The 16,256-nt window shown below is 38.3% G+C and overlaps 1 protein-coding gene across 2 annotated transcripts in view; it reads left to right on the forward strand.

Moving 5' to 3' along the window:
- Positions 1 to 16,256, forward strand: part of NEDD9 (neural precursor cell expressed, developmentally down-regulated 9) — a 230,497-nt gene that overhangs the window by 170,769 nt on the left and 43,472 nt on the right. The window contains exon 1 of one of the 2 annotated variants that reach the window (XM_007539253.3): positions 395 to 579. The exons of the other annotated variant lie outside the window; for it this stretch is intronic. Within the exon in view, the coding sequence (XP_007539315.2) occupies positions 568 to 579 (12 nt within the window). The 5' untranslated portion in view covers positions 395 to 567. Of the gene's footprint in view, positions 1 to 394; positions 580 to 16,256 lie in introns of those variants that run through there. 2 annotated transcript variants of the gene reach the window in all.

Raw genomic sequence — 16,256 nt, forward strand, 5'->3', positions numbered from 1 at the left:
TGTTCCATGTAGAGATTGTGAGGTGAATGGCTTTGAAATAAAATGGCTTTATGAAAGTGTTGCTAGGTCGCACACAGGAAGCACGTCAGATTGCTTTGTGAATTCGGATGCTTTAATACTTAGATTAATCTGAAAAATAATTTATCTCCTGTGTCTAGCTTTATTTTATAAATGTATTTAGTGGGGGTGGAGTGGGATTTGGGACGTTCCTCCACTTTATTTTCCACTCTCATCGATTTTGTAAAAAGATCACGTTACAAGCTCTTTTGTCAGTTTTCTAAAGTTGAGAGTGGGCGGGGCAACCTTATTACCTTTGCTCACTAGCCAATAGCAGGGCTCTATGTAAATAGAGTCTGTGGGAGCCGGTCCTCAATCAAAACAGCGAGCTCAGAATCCTCTGGAGCGTAGCTGTGCGGGAGCTCCGTGAGCTGACACTGACAAACCAGCCCAGAGGGCACTGTTCTCACTTTCATTTAGCACTGTGCTCATGGAGGCACCAAAACGATAAGCCAGTGCCTAGCGCAATTCAACTAATGCAGGAAAACGGCTCAATTCACTGCTGTTGAGATGAAGTACAAGGTAAGAAAGAGCCTTTTCTGTAAAGTAGGTGTGTGCGCGTGAGCGTGTGTGTGCGTGAGTGTGTGTGTGTGTGTGTGTGTGTGTGTGTGTGTGTGTGTGTGTGTGTGTGTGTGTGTGTCTCACTGTCACAACTTCCCTGCAAGAACACCTTCTGAGCCCAAGAGTTCTAAGATGGGTCTCAGTCACTGAGGTTGGCATATGGGCAAGAACAAGACACCCAGTCTCTAAAACCCATAACCTGAGGTCACTGTAACCCGGGTCCATATCCTCTAGGAATTCTGAGTATTAGTTTCAAAGCGGTGTTCTGTGGCCACTGTAAGTCAGAGAAGGTCTAACCTGAAGCCAGTGCCCACTAGCTCAATTTCTCTACCTAAATGAGAGATCTGAACTGCAGATCTCTCAAACTGATTCAATAAGTGTTTGATCTGGAAAGCAGTTTGCTTCTCGTATGTATTTCTGTTGGGAAAAATTAAAAGCCCCAAATACTGCTTGATATACAGCTTAGGGTGGAGAAATTTGACATCCTTGAATGATGTTAGATGCAAATCGTTTTTGCCTTTTCTTGAAAAGCTTTTGTTTGGTTGGTTGGTTTGGTGTTTGTGTTTGCTTGCTTGCTTTTTGGTGTTTGGATGGGCTGAGAGTCTGAAAGCTCCAGCAAGTTTATTGTTCCCAGAGCTTACAGTGTCATAATACTTCAATAGTATTTTCCCATATGTTTTGCACCATCACTTGTGTTTCTTTTGAGCAGAAGGATTATCACTTGCTCAGCGTATCCCATTTTGTTTATGTTGCCTCCTTTTAAAGAGACCAGGGGTTTCCAGAGATAGTTTGCAATAAATTCAGTGTGAATTTTCTTTGGATGATGAACATTACAATTTAGAATAGCATGGGTCCTTCTGCTTTTAAACAAAGAGCTATGTTGGCAAGGTAGCTATGGTTTGGCATTGATACTATGTATTACCTGTCTAGCCTTCAGGAGTATGTAAGCTTCCTATCCAAACTAGCTAGCTTCTGGCCTATCCCCCCCCCCCTTTTTTTAAATGTGAATTTGCAAATACTCAGTCCTGGCTAGTAGCCACTGTATAACTTCAGTGATAAATCTTTTGTTCAAAGCTGTAACTTGTTCAATGCTCTAAATCTAAATGTGATGAGTCTTCACTGTTATTGCTTGAGCTACAGTACAGTTCTCCTTAAAAGGACTACAACTATCTGGAGATACAGATATCAGTTATTACTATCCTATCAGTTTTCCATTACTGCCTCAATAAGAAAGATAGGAGGAATGGATAATCCTGAAGGTTCTTAATATTTAACTTTAAGACTTAACCAGAAACAGATATTTCTGTCTGGCAGTAAAGTTCTCTTTCATACAGAATTCCACCTTGTATTTACAATTTCCTTATTTAGAAGAGTGATAGGACTAAACATTATTTAGCTTGCAGTCATAGCTGACCCATACCTTTTTATCACTGTCTTGAGTTTCATCAAAATGAACTGGCAAAGAAAAAATGAGAAACTGTAACTGTACAATTGTTATTGGAAACTGTAAGTGGTCAAAATTAACACTGAGTGTTGCTGTATAGAAACTAACAAAAAGTCTAAAGTCATTTTTGTTCAGTAACTTCATGAAATTTGGTTTCCCTATTATGGAAGGAAAACATCATGGTACCTGACTATGTAAATTGCAATTAACATTCATGAAGAAAATATGTTTCTTTTCTGGGTCTCACAGAGTTGAACATCTTGCCAAATCATATAAGCACATCATTTTTACTAATTTATGGACACTTTATCCAGCAAAAAAATATATACCATCTTCTACTGAATAAATACAACACTGACATTGTGTGGTAGTTCAACTTTGCAATAAATGTTGAGACTGACTGTGATGGATACAGGGTTATCATATTTAACTCTTTCAGTAACTGTGAAGTGGGTGTCATTACACTAGTCTTCAAATGTAAAAATTGTGAAAAAGAAGCTAAGTAATTTAGCCAAATTCACACAACTAAAGAGTAGTGCAATTGAGATTTAAACAATGGTGATTCAGCTCTAGAATTTGTAACTTCAAATCATTATTAAGAACATAAAGAACCATGTGGAGCTCCCTAAAATGCCCTATATACCTGCTATTTTCTTATTCAGTAAATTTTAAGACTCTATTTTATCTTAAGTGTTTCTGTAGAATAGATTACAAAAAAAAAAAGTAGCTCTACAAAGCAAAGTAAAACTTACATTACATAGTTATTTTTAAAATTTGATCCTTTCAGGGTAAGACCAAATAAATAACCTTAACACTATAAAACCCTGGAGTCATAAGTTATCTTTTATACACTATGGTGTTCCATATACTATGCATTTAATGTAATGAGACTTAAAAGTGTTCCCGAGGGAGTTGGGCAGTAGTGCAGCAGGCACATGTGTACCAATGGGACGTAAGGTTCGAGCTCCTGACTCCCTATCTGCAGGGGAGTCACTTCACAGGCAGTGAAGCAGGTCTGCAGGTGTCTCTCTTTCTCTCTCCCTCTCTGTCTTCCCTTCCTCTCTCCATTTCTCTCTGTCCTATCCAACAACGACATCAATAACAACAACAATAATAACTACAACAGTAAAACAACAAGGGCAACAAAAGGGAATAAATAAATATTTTTTAAAAAGTGTTCCCTGAAAGATTTATAATTCAGGCACCATAATATTTTTTAAACTGCATAATCTGGTTTGTCTATATATCTATAACATCTGAACTATATGCATTTATACACAGCTCTGCCAGATGATGGAGCTGGCAATTTTTTGACAACTGTGCAATGTAAACTTCCTTAGTTAGCAAATATATTATTACTTCATTTATTATTTCATTAGGAAAATAATTTTTTACAAGACAGTTGCCATGTGGGTACAATTTCTCCTCATTCTGTAATAAAAGTCCCACTATTATTTAATCATAGAAAGACTATATATGACCCTCTCTATGTACTTAATAGCTCATATCTCTTAGAATTCAATCTGATTTTATATGATAGTAAATTACTTATGGCTTCATTTATTAAGAGATTTTCCACTAGCTCCTGTGACTATATAGGACATGTTCTGTAATGGGGGATATGGAGCCTGTGCTTGATAGACTTAGCTTGCTCAGTGAAAGCTCCCTCCTGAGGGTTTGGAAGTGTCTTGTTGCTACTAACTGCTAAGAAAGTGATAAAATGGTCCCTGTCCATTAGTGTTGGAGTAGAGACCTGAAACCCACCACTTTGTGTAAGCCCATACCTGATGGGTATTCATTAAGTGCTGTCTGACTTACTGTAACAGCAGAACAGCATTTGTGAAAACTGCCAAATTTCTGAACCCTCTTATGTATCTACAATGACATTCTAAATTATCTGGTCTACCATTCAACAAACTCATTTCTAAATATCTTAACTGAAGAAAAATTACAGATGGAATTTACAATGCAACTAAGAAAAATACATGGTGAAGGAAAATGGGTGAAGGGAATCAAGAGACACAATTAATGTGAAAGACTTAAGTCATGAGGACACATGGGAACTATAGAGTATTATATATTATATTGTATACTATATATTACTATAAATTTGTCACATGAACATATTATGGTAAACACTCTCCATTGTATACAAATGTCAACTCTCTATGTTGTACACCAAAAACGAACAGAATGTATGTTAGTTATACATCAACTAGAAAAAGAAATAAAGGAGAAACCAAGGGATAAAAGAGGATAGTACTTTCTGAAATTCAGATTCTTACATTTGGTTAAAAGTAGATGAGGTGATTTAAGAAGCAAAAAGTCATATTGTGAAGAATCTAGACCCTTTTAGACTAGAGAGAGAGAGAGAGAGAGAGAGAGAGCGCTCATCAAATGGGATGTCTCATTGTCATGGCATGACCCAAGTTTGAGTACCAGTCCTACAGAGGAGGTGCTGTGACAACCAGAGAGAGCCTTGGTGCTTTATCTACCTACCTACCTATCTATCTATCTATCTACCTATCTATCTATCTATCCATCTATCTTTTTTTTTTTCAGTGTCTCTTATCTGAATTATAAAAAGTAGCCTAGAGTGTGAAATTGTAAATATGTGAGACTCTGGTTACAAAAATTTTAGAGTGACTCAGAAAAGATGTTTATTTCCTCAAATTAACATGTGAGAAAAATGACCAAGGATCAATATGGTAGTCATCAATATTTGTCATGTATAACCTATGTAATTACTCATTTTTTCCTTGCTTTGTCATTTTGGTTTTAAAATCTTTATTCTTTTCTAAACTGTTATCACACTCAATTCAGGTTAGAGATTCCTGCCCATCTTTTAAATCTTAATATGCATTCTGTAGAATTTCAAAGCACCAGAAGTTGTTTTGGAAAATATTAGTTATGTATGAGTTGATAAGTTTATTGAGTAATCCCATTTTTCAGAACTAACTTACTCATACAAGGATGAAAGTATTTGTAGAACTGAAGGTGTTCCTATAATGCCAAATTTAGTAAGTTACACAGTGTGGGACATACCAAGAATTCCTTTAGCATCCTTTCTTGCTGGAATACATGTTAGTCCCCTTCTTAGAATTCATCAGTAACTTCCTGTCTGCCCCACCCCACCCCCAACTTCTAAAAAGTATTTCCTCTCTACTTTTCAACCCCTTTTCTTTTTTTTTTTTTTAATTTATAAAAAGGAGACATTAACAAAACCACAGGATAAGAGGGGTACAACTCCACACTATTCCCACCACCAGACCTCTGTATCCCATCCTCTCCCCTGATAGCTTTCCTATTCTTTATCCCTCTGGGAGTATGGACCCAAGGTCATTGTGGGATGCAAAAGGTGGAAGGTCTGGCTTCTGTAATTGCTTCCCCACTGAACATGGGCTTTGACTGGTCGATCCATACTCCCAGCCTGCCTCTCTCTTTCCCTAGTAGGGTGGGGCTCTAGGGAAACGGAGCTCCAGGACACATTGGTGGGGTCATCTGTCCAGGGAAGTCTGGTCGGCATCATGGTAGCATCTGGAACCTGGTGGCTGAAAAGAGAGTTAACATACAAAGCCAAACAAATTGTTGACTAATCATGGACATAAAAGCTGGAATAAAGTGCAGATGAAGTGTTGGGGGGGTTCTCCATTTTGTAGATAGCTAAAAGGCATATTTTAGTTATATTCCAAAGAACCTGTGGCTATACTTGTTGTTTTGATTTGTTTTGTTTTGTTTTTTTTCCCTGAGCCTGAAATCTGATTTGCAGGTCAATCCAAGTTGTTGTCTGGGGAGATGATGTCATGGCTGGAAAAGGGACAGAAAGTTGGATCAGGGAAGAGAGTAGCTCCCTAATAATGGGAAAGGGTTTGTATAAATATTGTTGACTGTAAACCCCATCGATTTGACGTAATCTGGGGCCCATATTTAGCTTAGGAGCCTATGTGACCTCTGCATCCCTGTAGATCTGAGCTCACATTCTGTGGTCATGAGTAGGAACATTCCAAGCTGCCCCAATATCAGGACCCACCTTCCTCAGGTGTAGCATAGAGTATGTTGTCCATCCTCCCTTCGAAGGATGGAACATTCTCTACCATTATTGATCCAAGTTGAGGGCAAGGTCCTATGGGTGGCCCACAAAGGGTTCAACCCCTCTTCTAATCCTCTCTCCTTTTTGCAACTTCATGACCTCATGTGCATCTCTCTTTCTTTCACTGTCCCTCCCTCTCTTTTTCTTAAGCTCTCTAATATGAGGCTTCTGCAGGACTCATAAGTCCTGTGCACTCAGATATGAGACCCTCAAAATACACTCTGTACCTCTTACCTTTAGCTTCTCCTCTGACTCTTTTTTGAGAAATCTTGGTCCCTAACTGTTCAGAATCCTTTTCTAATCATATCACTCAAATGTGTATCCATTCTCTCCCTCTTTCTCTCTCTACCTCTCTCTCCCCTCTCTCATATGAAATACATAAAGTAAATATTTTGAAAATAGAATGACATCCCCTATGTGATACATGAATTATATATATACATACATATATAGCTATGAAGCATTATATATAAAGCTTTAAGATAATGCATTCACTAGAATTGTTTATCCAAAACAAAAAATATTAGTAAGGAAAAGGAAGATCTTTAATTTTTTTTAATCAAGTTAAAATGCAAAGATGGTGAGTTGGAAGGTATACAAAATCACAGTATACTATATCCCTTATCTTACTGAAATCAGAGTGACATATAAGGAAAGTACGAGGTCTTGGTTACCTATTTTAGTTCATTTTAAGATTAGAAAGAAACCTAGACAAATTGGCTTGAAATGTCAGTCACGGGGACCATCACATTGCTCTGCAGTAACATATAGACTTAATTACTAAGTCTCCTTCCCAAGATAAACAAAACAGGGCCACTGGAAAGAAATAGTGTATTTCCAACTTAAAATGCCAGAGAATAGCTATTGGTTACCTAGGTGATGGATGCCTGGAAAGGGGACCAAATAAGAAAGAAAAGAAAAAAGAAAAACCTGTTTATTCTTTGTCAATAACACTCCCCTCCATTTTATTTACTTTGAACATTCCAGTCATGTCCCAATGGTAATTCTTGTTAGTGAAAACTCTAAAAGCTTAGGAAACATTGCAGCCTAGCTGCAGAAAACAATCTCCCCACAGAATCTGCATTTCAAGATAAATATTCTTTTTTTTATTTTTTTTATTTAAGAAAGGATTAATTAACAAAACCATAGGGTAGGAGGGGTACAACTGATAAATGTTCTTATTGGTGATCTTTTCCACCCTCCACTGGAAAGAGTGATTCTTTTGGAAAATAACTGTATTTGACAATGCAATCTAAGTGAATTGAGGCATAGCCTTTAAAGAAACTGTAACAGGCACTACAGAAAATATGAGTAATGATGTTGACATTGAAGACAGGCTAGCTAGCTCATCATGAAGATAATAAAATTGCCAATGGAAAGTTTTCAAATGCATATATGCCTGGACTCTACCATGTATTAAGTCCCAGTTTATTCTTACAAAGAAACTAAGCCCTTTCCATCCATCCTCTTCCCCATTCATTGATGAAACCAGTGTTCATGTAAACAGTTCAGGATCCTTATTCAAAGAATGTGGCAGTATCTTACTTCTTTACAAGTGTTTTTAGCAAATGAGAAATCCTGCTAACATTCCTAATGTTAAGGTAATCGTTATACTATCAAAATGTTCCTAATGTGGAATGTTGATGTTTATGCATACCATGAATGAAGATTGAGCAACTGTGAATATGTAAAAGTGTGAGCATTCCACAAAAATGTCTCCGAGATTTCTTTTGAAATTAACTGTGTATCTCTGTGTATGGGGGGGGGGGTGTCTTAATTGTGAAGTTCAATAGAAAGTTGTAGCAGTTAAAAAATCATATAAGGTTAAGATTTCTAGGAAGTACTTTCTTTTCTCCCTATGGCAAGCTATTGACAAGAATTTATCTAAAAATAGATTCCAGGCCTGAGAGATAGCATAATGGTTATGCAAAAAGACCTACATTCCTGAGGGTCCCAGGTCCTAGGTTCAATCCATGCCACCATCATAAATCAGAGCTGAGTAGTGCTTTGGTAAAAATTAATTAAGCGAATTCGGACAAATTTTTTACATAGAGTCATAAATAATTTTACTTTTAATAATGTGATTCTTTTTTCTTTTTCTTGTGAAAATAGGCATCTTTAGAAATGAAGGAAAGCCCATTTTGAAATCTAGACTTTAAAAAACACCCCAGAGCATTAAGTAGCGAGGAAGATTGTATTTCAGTTGTTCATGTTTTAAACCTGGCATGGTAGTTCTGTGCCTCAAAGCTTGCAGCGTCTGTGTCAGGTCTTCTGCCTCCCTTATTAAGATCTTAATTACAGACGCAGCTTACTTCATTGCTGGAGGGAAAGAGTTCTCTAAACTGTGTCTGTTTTTTGGTGTGGCAGGTGTAATCATGATGAGATCATTTCTGGTTCATTTTCATCTCCCGAAGGAATTGTTTTTTAAAAGGAGGATTACAGTTCATAGGCACAATTTTATGATCTCATAATGGTGCAGTAATAATAACTGTACTTTGATTTTACAGAAACCTTTCCTTGTGAAGAAATCAGAGTATTTCAAGTATATAAGATCATGACTCTTCACAATATTATTACAAAGAAGAAGTTTGTTATCATAATTTTTCAGATGGAGAAAGAGGCACACAAGGTGGTGATTTCATTAGTATTGGTCTTACAGTATGAGGACTGAGAATTTTATTAATTCAAATGGGTTCGCTCCTCTATTCAGGGATTCATTTATTTTTCCTCTGGGGGGTGGATTAATGGTTTGTAGTCAACAGTAAATTCAGTTATTGGTACATGTGTAAGATTTCTCAGGTTTCCACATAGCACTCTAACCCCCCATCTAGGTCCTCCTCTACCATCATGCTCCAGGACCTGCTCCATCAACCTCTCAGAGCCCTTTACTTTGGTGCAATATACCAAATCCAGTCCAAGATCTACTTTGTGTTTTTCCTTCTGTTCTTATTTTTCAACTTCTATGAATGGGATCACCCCATAGTCATCTTTCTCTTTCTGGATTATCTCACTTAACGCGATTCCTTCAAGCTCTATCCGAGTGAAGTGAGGTGAAGATGGTGAATTCACCATTTTTAATAGCTGAGTAGTATTTCATGTGTATATAAACCACAATTTACTCAGCCACTCATGTGTTGTTGGACACCTGGGTTGCTTCCAGGTTTTGGCTATTACAAATTATACTGCTATGAACATAGGTATACACAAATCTTTTTGGATGGGTGTATTGGGTTCCTCAGGATATATTCCCAGGAGAGGAATTGCAGGGTCATAGGTTAGATTCATTTCTTGCCTTCTGAGAGTTCTCCAGGCTACTTTCCACAAGGGTTGGATCAATTTACATTCCCATCAGCAGAGCAAGAGGGTTCCTTTGTCCCCACAACCTCTCTAGCATTTGTTACTGCTACCTTTTCTGATGTATGACATTCTCACAGGAGTGAAATGGTATCTCATTTTTGTCTTTATTTGTAGTTCTCTGACAATATATGACTTGAGCCATTTTTTCATGTGTCTGTTGGCCTTTTGGATATTTTTATTTTTATTATTATTATTATTATTATTTTATATTGCAGAGTTACATGTCAACAGAGGTTAAAATCCACACCATTCCCACCATCAGAGTTCTGAATCTTCAGTCTCCCCCACTGCAATCCACCACAATTCCCCTAAGGTTGTAGACATGGGCCAATCATCTTCTCTACAACTATCTCTCCACATTTACTCGTAATTTTCCCCTTTTTATTCTGATTCAATCCTCTATTCCCCTCCAGGCCACTCATGACAACATAACTACCTCCAGGTGTCCCTCTCCTTTTCCTTCTTTCTCTCTCTCTGGGTGCTAATGGAGCTGGAATTCAGAGCCCTCTTATCTTTATCCTATCACTTCTCCCTTTCTGGGAGTATGGATCAAGGTTGTTTGGGGAATTCTGTAGGAGTTCTGGCTTCTGTAATTGCTTCTCCGCTGGACATGGGTGTTGACAGTTCAATCCATACCCCCAGCCTGTTTCTATCTTTCTCTAATGGACCAGAGCTCTGTAGATGTGAGGGTCCAGGGCACATTGGTGAGGTCGTCTGCCCAGAGAAGCTGCGGTGGACTCATTGTAGTATCTGTAACTTGGTGTCTGGAAGGTGGCATGATCTAAGTTGAGACAAAATGGTTAATGAACAGAAACCAAAAAGTAGGATTAGAGCAGATGGAATTAGGTATTTTAGGGTAGAAAAAAGCTAGAAGATCCATTTTAGGCATGTTCCTGGGGGGCACACAACTATGGTAGTGGTGCTTGAGTTTGGTAGCTAGCTTGAAACTGCATAAGAATACTGTCTGAGAGAATGGTGTCAGAGTAGAGAAAATGGGCTAGAAAGTTAGATTAGGGCCAAGAGTAGCTCCTGTTCTTGAAAAAAATATTTTGTGGCTAAAATTAATCATTTATTTTACCTTCATCCACCTGATCCCTGGCATATATATATATATATATATTTCGCACCAGAGCCTGTGTAACCTCTAAGTCCATATTGGTCTGAGCTTATAGCTCATGGTCACAACTGGGAATATTGCAGGCTGCACTTATTTCAGGACCAGTCTTTCTCGAGTGGCAGGGCAGGATACCCCCAGCCTCCTTTCAAAGACTGGAGCTATCCCTATCGTCATTGCTTTTTGGTGAGGACAAGGTCCTGTGAGGACCCACAAGATGCCACTCCTTATGGAATAGACCAGTGGTACCTGAGAAAGGGATCCTTTAGAGGTCTAGGCCCATCATATGTGTATGGGAGTCCAAGGATTCCCTAACTAGGGTCCCAGATGATGAGGTGCTGTGATATTGACCAAAAATGTCATTATTAAGTGGGCCAAGCTTTTGCCCTTATTGTATATCATCTTTTTAAAAATATATTCTTTTTTTCAAACAATTTTTTCCTTTATTGGGGGATTAATGTTTCACAGTCACCAGTAAATATAATAGTTCGTACATGCATAAAATTTCTCAGTTCTTTGGTGAATATTCTGTTTGTATCCTCTCCCATTTACTTATTTATTTACTTATTGCCTCCATGGTTATGCTCAGTGCTGGCACTACAAATCCACTGCTCCTGGTGACCATTTTCTGGTTCTAGATAAACATTTTTATCTTTTGTTCTATTCTCCTAAGGAAAAAAAAGTGGAGGACCTTGATGGGGATTGCATTAAATCTGCATGTGGCACTGAGTAGTATATTTATTTTGATACTGTTAATTTTTCCAATCCATGAACATAGAATACCTTTCCACTTCTTTGTGTCTTTTTTTATTTTCTTAAATAGTAATTCATATTTTTCAGAATGCAAGTCTTTTACTTCTTTCATTAGGCTTATTCCTAGATTTTTAAAAATATTTATTTTCCCTTTTGTTGTCTTTTTTAAATTGTTGTTGTAGTTATTATTGTTGTTGTTATTGATGTCGTCGTTGTTAGTTAGGACAGAGAGAAATGGAGAGAGGAGGGGAAGACAGAGAGGGGAGAGAAAGATAGATGCCTGCAGACCTGCTTCACCGCCTGTGAAGCAACTCCCCTGCAGGTGGGGAGCTGGGGGCTTGAACCGGGATACTTACTCTGGTCCTTGCACTTTGCGCCTCCTGCGCTTAACCCCCTGCGCTACCACCCGACTCCCTACTACTAGATATTTTATTGGGTTTTTTAATTTTTTTGTATTTATTTATTTATTCCCTTTTGTTGCCCTTGTTTTTTATTGTTGTTGTTACTGATGTCGTTTTTGTTGGATAGGACAGAAAGAAATGGAGAGAGGAGGGAAAGACAGAGAAGGAGAGAGAAAGATAGACACCTGCAGACCTACTTCTCCGCCTGTGAAGCGACTCCCCTGCAGGTGGGGAGCCAGGGGCTCGAACCAGGATCCTTCTGCCGGTTCTTGGGCTTTATGCCACAGGCGCTTAACCTGCTGCGCTACTGCCCGACTCCCTATTTTATTGTTTTTAATGCTATCATGAAAAAAGCTGATTTCTTCTCTTTCTGACTTAGCGATGGCATAAAGGAATGCTACCAACTTTTGTATGTTAATTTTAAACCTGACACCTTACTATATTGCCTGATAATTTCCAAGAGCTGCCTGCTGGATACTCAGGGTTTCTTAACCTCAACACTAATGACATTCAGGACTGAATAATTCCATGTTATGGGGATCACCCTGTGCACTGAAGGGTGTTAAATGACATTTCTGACCTCTATTCAGTAACAACCCGTTGTATGTGTACACTCATACACATACACACATGCACACACACATGCACACAGCCACACACAGGCAACCAAAAATGTCTCGATTGCCAGTTATCACAGAGGAAGCAGAAATGACCTTAGTTAAAAATCTTGAAACCTTTCCTATTTCATCCTATGTAAAAATAATTGCTTTACTCTTTATATTGGATAGAAACACACACACACAAATAAAACAATAGGGCTATTTGCTATAATCTTATCTTGACTCAAGATGAACTTGATGCTCTTATCAAAGGGAAACCTCCTCTTATAAGATTAACCCCAAATTGTTCAAGTACTTCAAAATACTAAGAAGTATGAGGTCTCATTCATGCCACATATCAAACTATCAGAATATCCTAAGATAAAAAAGAATTATGTATATGTATGTGTATATATCCTCAGTCAAGTGCATATTTTGTCTCAGCCAGATACATATTTTTAATATTTATATATTTATTCCCTTTTTGTTGCCCTTGTTGTTTTATTGTTGCAGTTATTATTATTGTTGTTATTGTTGTTGTTGTTAGCTAGGACAGAGAGAAATGGAGAGAGGAAGGGAAAACAGAGAGGGGGAGAGAAAGATAGACACCTGCAGACCTGCTTCACTGCTTGTGAAGTGACTCCCCTGCAGGTGGGGAGCTGGGGGCTCGAACTGGAATCCTTACGCTGCCCTTCTGCTTGGCGCCACATGCACTTAACCCGCTGCGCTACCACCTGACTCCCCAGATACATATTTTTAAACTCTATAGGGAGCTCACAAGTTAAATGGGAGAATAATAAATAGGCATCACACCTAAATCAGATGACGATTCAATGAATCCCGACAGGGTTGGCATCCAGGTTACATCAACTGTGCTGTGACTGAGAGACAGACAAGGTAACCAGCATATATACATATTTGTATTAGTGAATTTAAACATATCTTTCATACCTTTGGAATTGCATGCTTTACTTTAGGGGGAAAAGATAAATGGAATATAGAAATAGAAGCATATTTTACTTCTGTCAGTTTGCTGGAGATTATAACTTGTGTGTTTTGAATTTTGAAAAATGTAACTGTATTTAGAAATATATTATAATATATTGGACTGCAGTCTCCTACTCATTTATAATTGAATTTTCATCTTTGCTTCCCCAAGTACCTGTATGTTTTAAGGATTTGTCTAGACAGGCAAATAAATGTGATCTGGTGCCAGCACTGCAATGTTGGCTGAAATCCAGCGGGTTGTTTTCTTGTTAATAAAACCTATCTTTTGGGTGAGTGGGTGTCAGGTCTTCATCATTATGTGGCGCCTGTCAGATTTATCTAGGGACAGAAAAAAAAAACTCTAAAAAGAGTTTGTGCCCCAGGTTTTTGATCCTCTGCCAATATGCTATATTTAAATCTATCAAGACCAGGCAACCTGGAATAAATGCTTATGAAGTTTGAGACTTAATAGCAACAGTACTAAATTTTAAGATTCAAAAGGTTCTTAGGAAGCACATCCTGGTCCCATTGGAGCAGGGGGGAAATGCCCTAGACTAAGAGGGGAACCATATGCTACTTCTGACTCTGTTGTTGATCTTAAAGAATACTTTCTGGATTATAAAGGAAAAATTCAGGGTCAAAATTATCTCTGGGTCTTCTTAATTTAAAATTCTAATGTACTTAGTTCTGGTTAAGCCATTTTAATTGCCATTGAAAATGAGATGATCCTTCCCCTTCTTTAAGCTTCTCAGAAGTTCTATAATTGAACTCTTATAGATATATGTATTCTCTAGGATCATCAGACTTGAGGAAAAACGAATCATTTTTCTCAAATACTATCAGCAGTTGAATTCATTGTCCATGACTTGACAAGAAATAATAAAATTTGGCGATGATGCTATAAGCACATCTTCATGTATGCATGCCTACCTACCAACCAATCTGTAATTTTTCTTATGTGAAACGAAGGACTTCTTCCAGATTTCTGTTGTTTTTAAGTTAAGCAGATATCAACTTATAAATATCTCTGCCTTGCATCAACCTTGAATTAAAAGAAAATAGGTAGCATCCATCCTAGTTCAAGGAAAGAACAGAACCCAACAGTTGAAAATATATACTTTAAATCTTACAGCTGGTCCATATCACCAAATCCAGTCAGTAGAGAATAATTTCTGATATCCAGATATCCAAATTTGCCAGAAATTGCATGAGCATGAGATTTTACTCCAATAACAAAAAGTAGTGTCATGAGGCCAGGTGATGACGCACCTGGTTAAACACTCAAATTACAGTGCACAAGGACCCAGATTCAAGTCCTTGGTCCCCACCTGCAGGGGGAAAGCTTCATGAGTGGTGAAGCAGAGCTGCAGGTGTCTCTCTGTCCTTACCCCCTCTTTTTCTCCCACCCCTTTACATTTTTCTCTTCCTCTACCCAATAATAAATAAATAAATAAATAAATAAGAATATTAAAAAACAAATAGTGTCACCCACTCCAGGAACTTATCCTCCCTATAAAGTAGCAATAGTAAGAACTGTTCCACTTTCTGAAGGGAGGCAGGGTCATCCTACCCAGCCACTTGAGGAAGACTGGTCCTGAAATGAGTGTAGCTTAGAATGTCCCCAACTGTGACCAGGAACTGTGAACTCAGACTGAAAGGGACTCAGATGTTATACAGGTTTCTGTGCTAAATGTGAATACATATGGGACCTGGGTCAGGTTAATGGGATAAACATTTAATTTTTTTATAAGTTTTTTAAATATTTATTTTCCCTTTTGTTGCCCTTGTTTAACATTGTTGTGGTTATTGACGTCATTGTTGTTGGAAAGGACAGAGTGAAATGGAGAGAGGAGAGAAAGACAGAGAGGGGGAGAGAAAGACAGACACCTGCAGACCTGCTTCACTGCTTGTGAAGCAACTTCCCTGCAGATGGGAAGCTAGGGGCTCGAACCAGGATCCTTAGGCTGGTCCTTGCACCTGCGCTTAACCTGCTGCGCCACCGCCTGACTCCCAACATTTAATTTTATTCATAGATTTTCATCAAGTTTGGTGCCCTAATCTAGCTTTCTAGTTCTATTCTCAACTCTGACGCCATCGTCCCAGACAACATTTTTGTTCATCTCCATGTTAGCTATCAAACCCAAGCAAAAAAGTACAAAAGTCATGGGGCCCTAGAAACATAACTGAAATAGACTTTTTAGCTTCTTTCCACCTTAAGTTCCCAATTCTCATCTGCTCCATTTTTACTTTTTGGTTCAGGTTCATTAATCATTTTGTCCTGCTTTATATTTTACTGCCTTTAAGCCAAGTGGCGGATGCTATCATGATTCCATCGTGACTTCTCTGGGCAGATGACCTCATCAAGATGTCCTGGAATCTCACCTCTCCAGAGCCCTACCCAACTAGGGAAAGATAGAAAAAGGCTGGGGGTATGGCTTTACCTGCCAATGCCCATGTCCAGCAGAGAAGCAATTACAGAAGCCAGAACTCCCACCTTCTACATGCTCCCCCCCCCCCAAGAATTTTGATCCATATTCCCAAAGGGGAGAAATGATGGGGGAAGATGAACAGAGGGCTCCAACTTTATCAGGATCCAGAAAAAGAAGAGGGGGAAAGAACGCTTGGAAGTCATAATAAGTGTAGGTGTGACTTAAAATAAGTAAGAGAAGGGTGGTCTAAGAGGTGGCACAGTGAATAAAGCATTGGATTTTCAACCATGACATTCTGAATTCAATCCCCAGTAGCACATGTGCCAGGCTGATATCTGGTTCTTTCTCTCTCCACCTATCTTTCTCATGAGTAAATAAAAACTTTTTTAAAAAAAGAAAGAGAAGGTAGGACCACAGAAAAATGGGCAAATATATACAAATATGGACAGATAGTCATAGAAATA

Source organism: Erinaceus europaeus, chromosome 4, assembly GCF_950295315.1.
Source record: "Erinaceus europaeus chromosome 4, mEriEur2.1, whole genome shotgun sequence".
Taxonomy (NCBI): Eukaryota; Metazoa; Chordata; class Mammalia; order Eulipotyphla; family Erinaceidae; genus Erinaceus; species Erinaceus europaeus.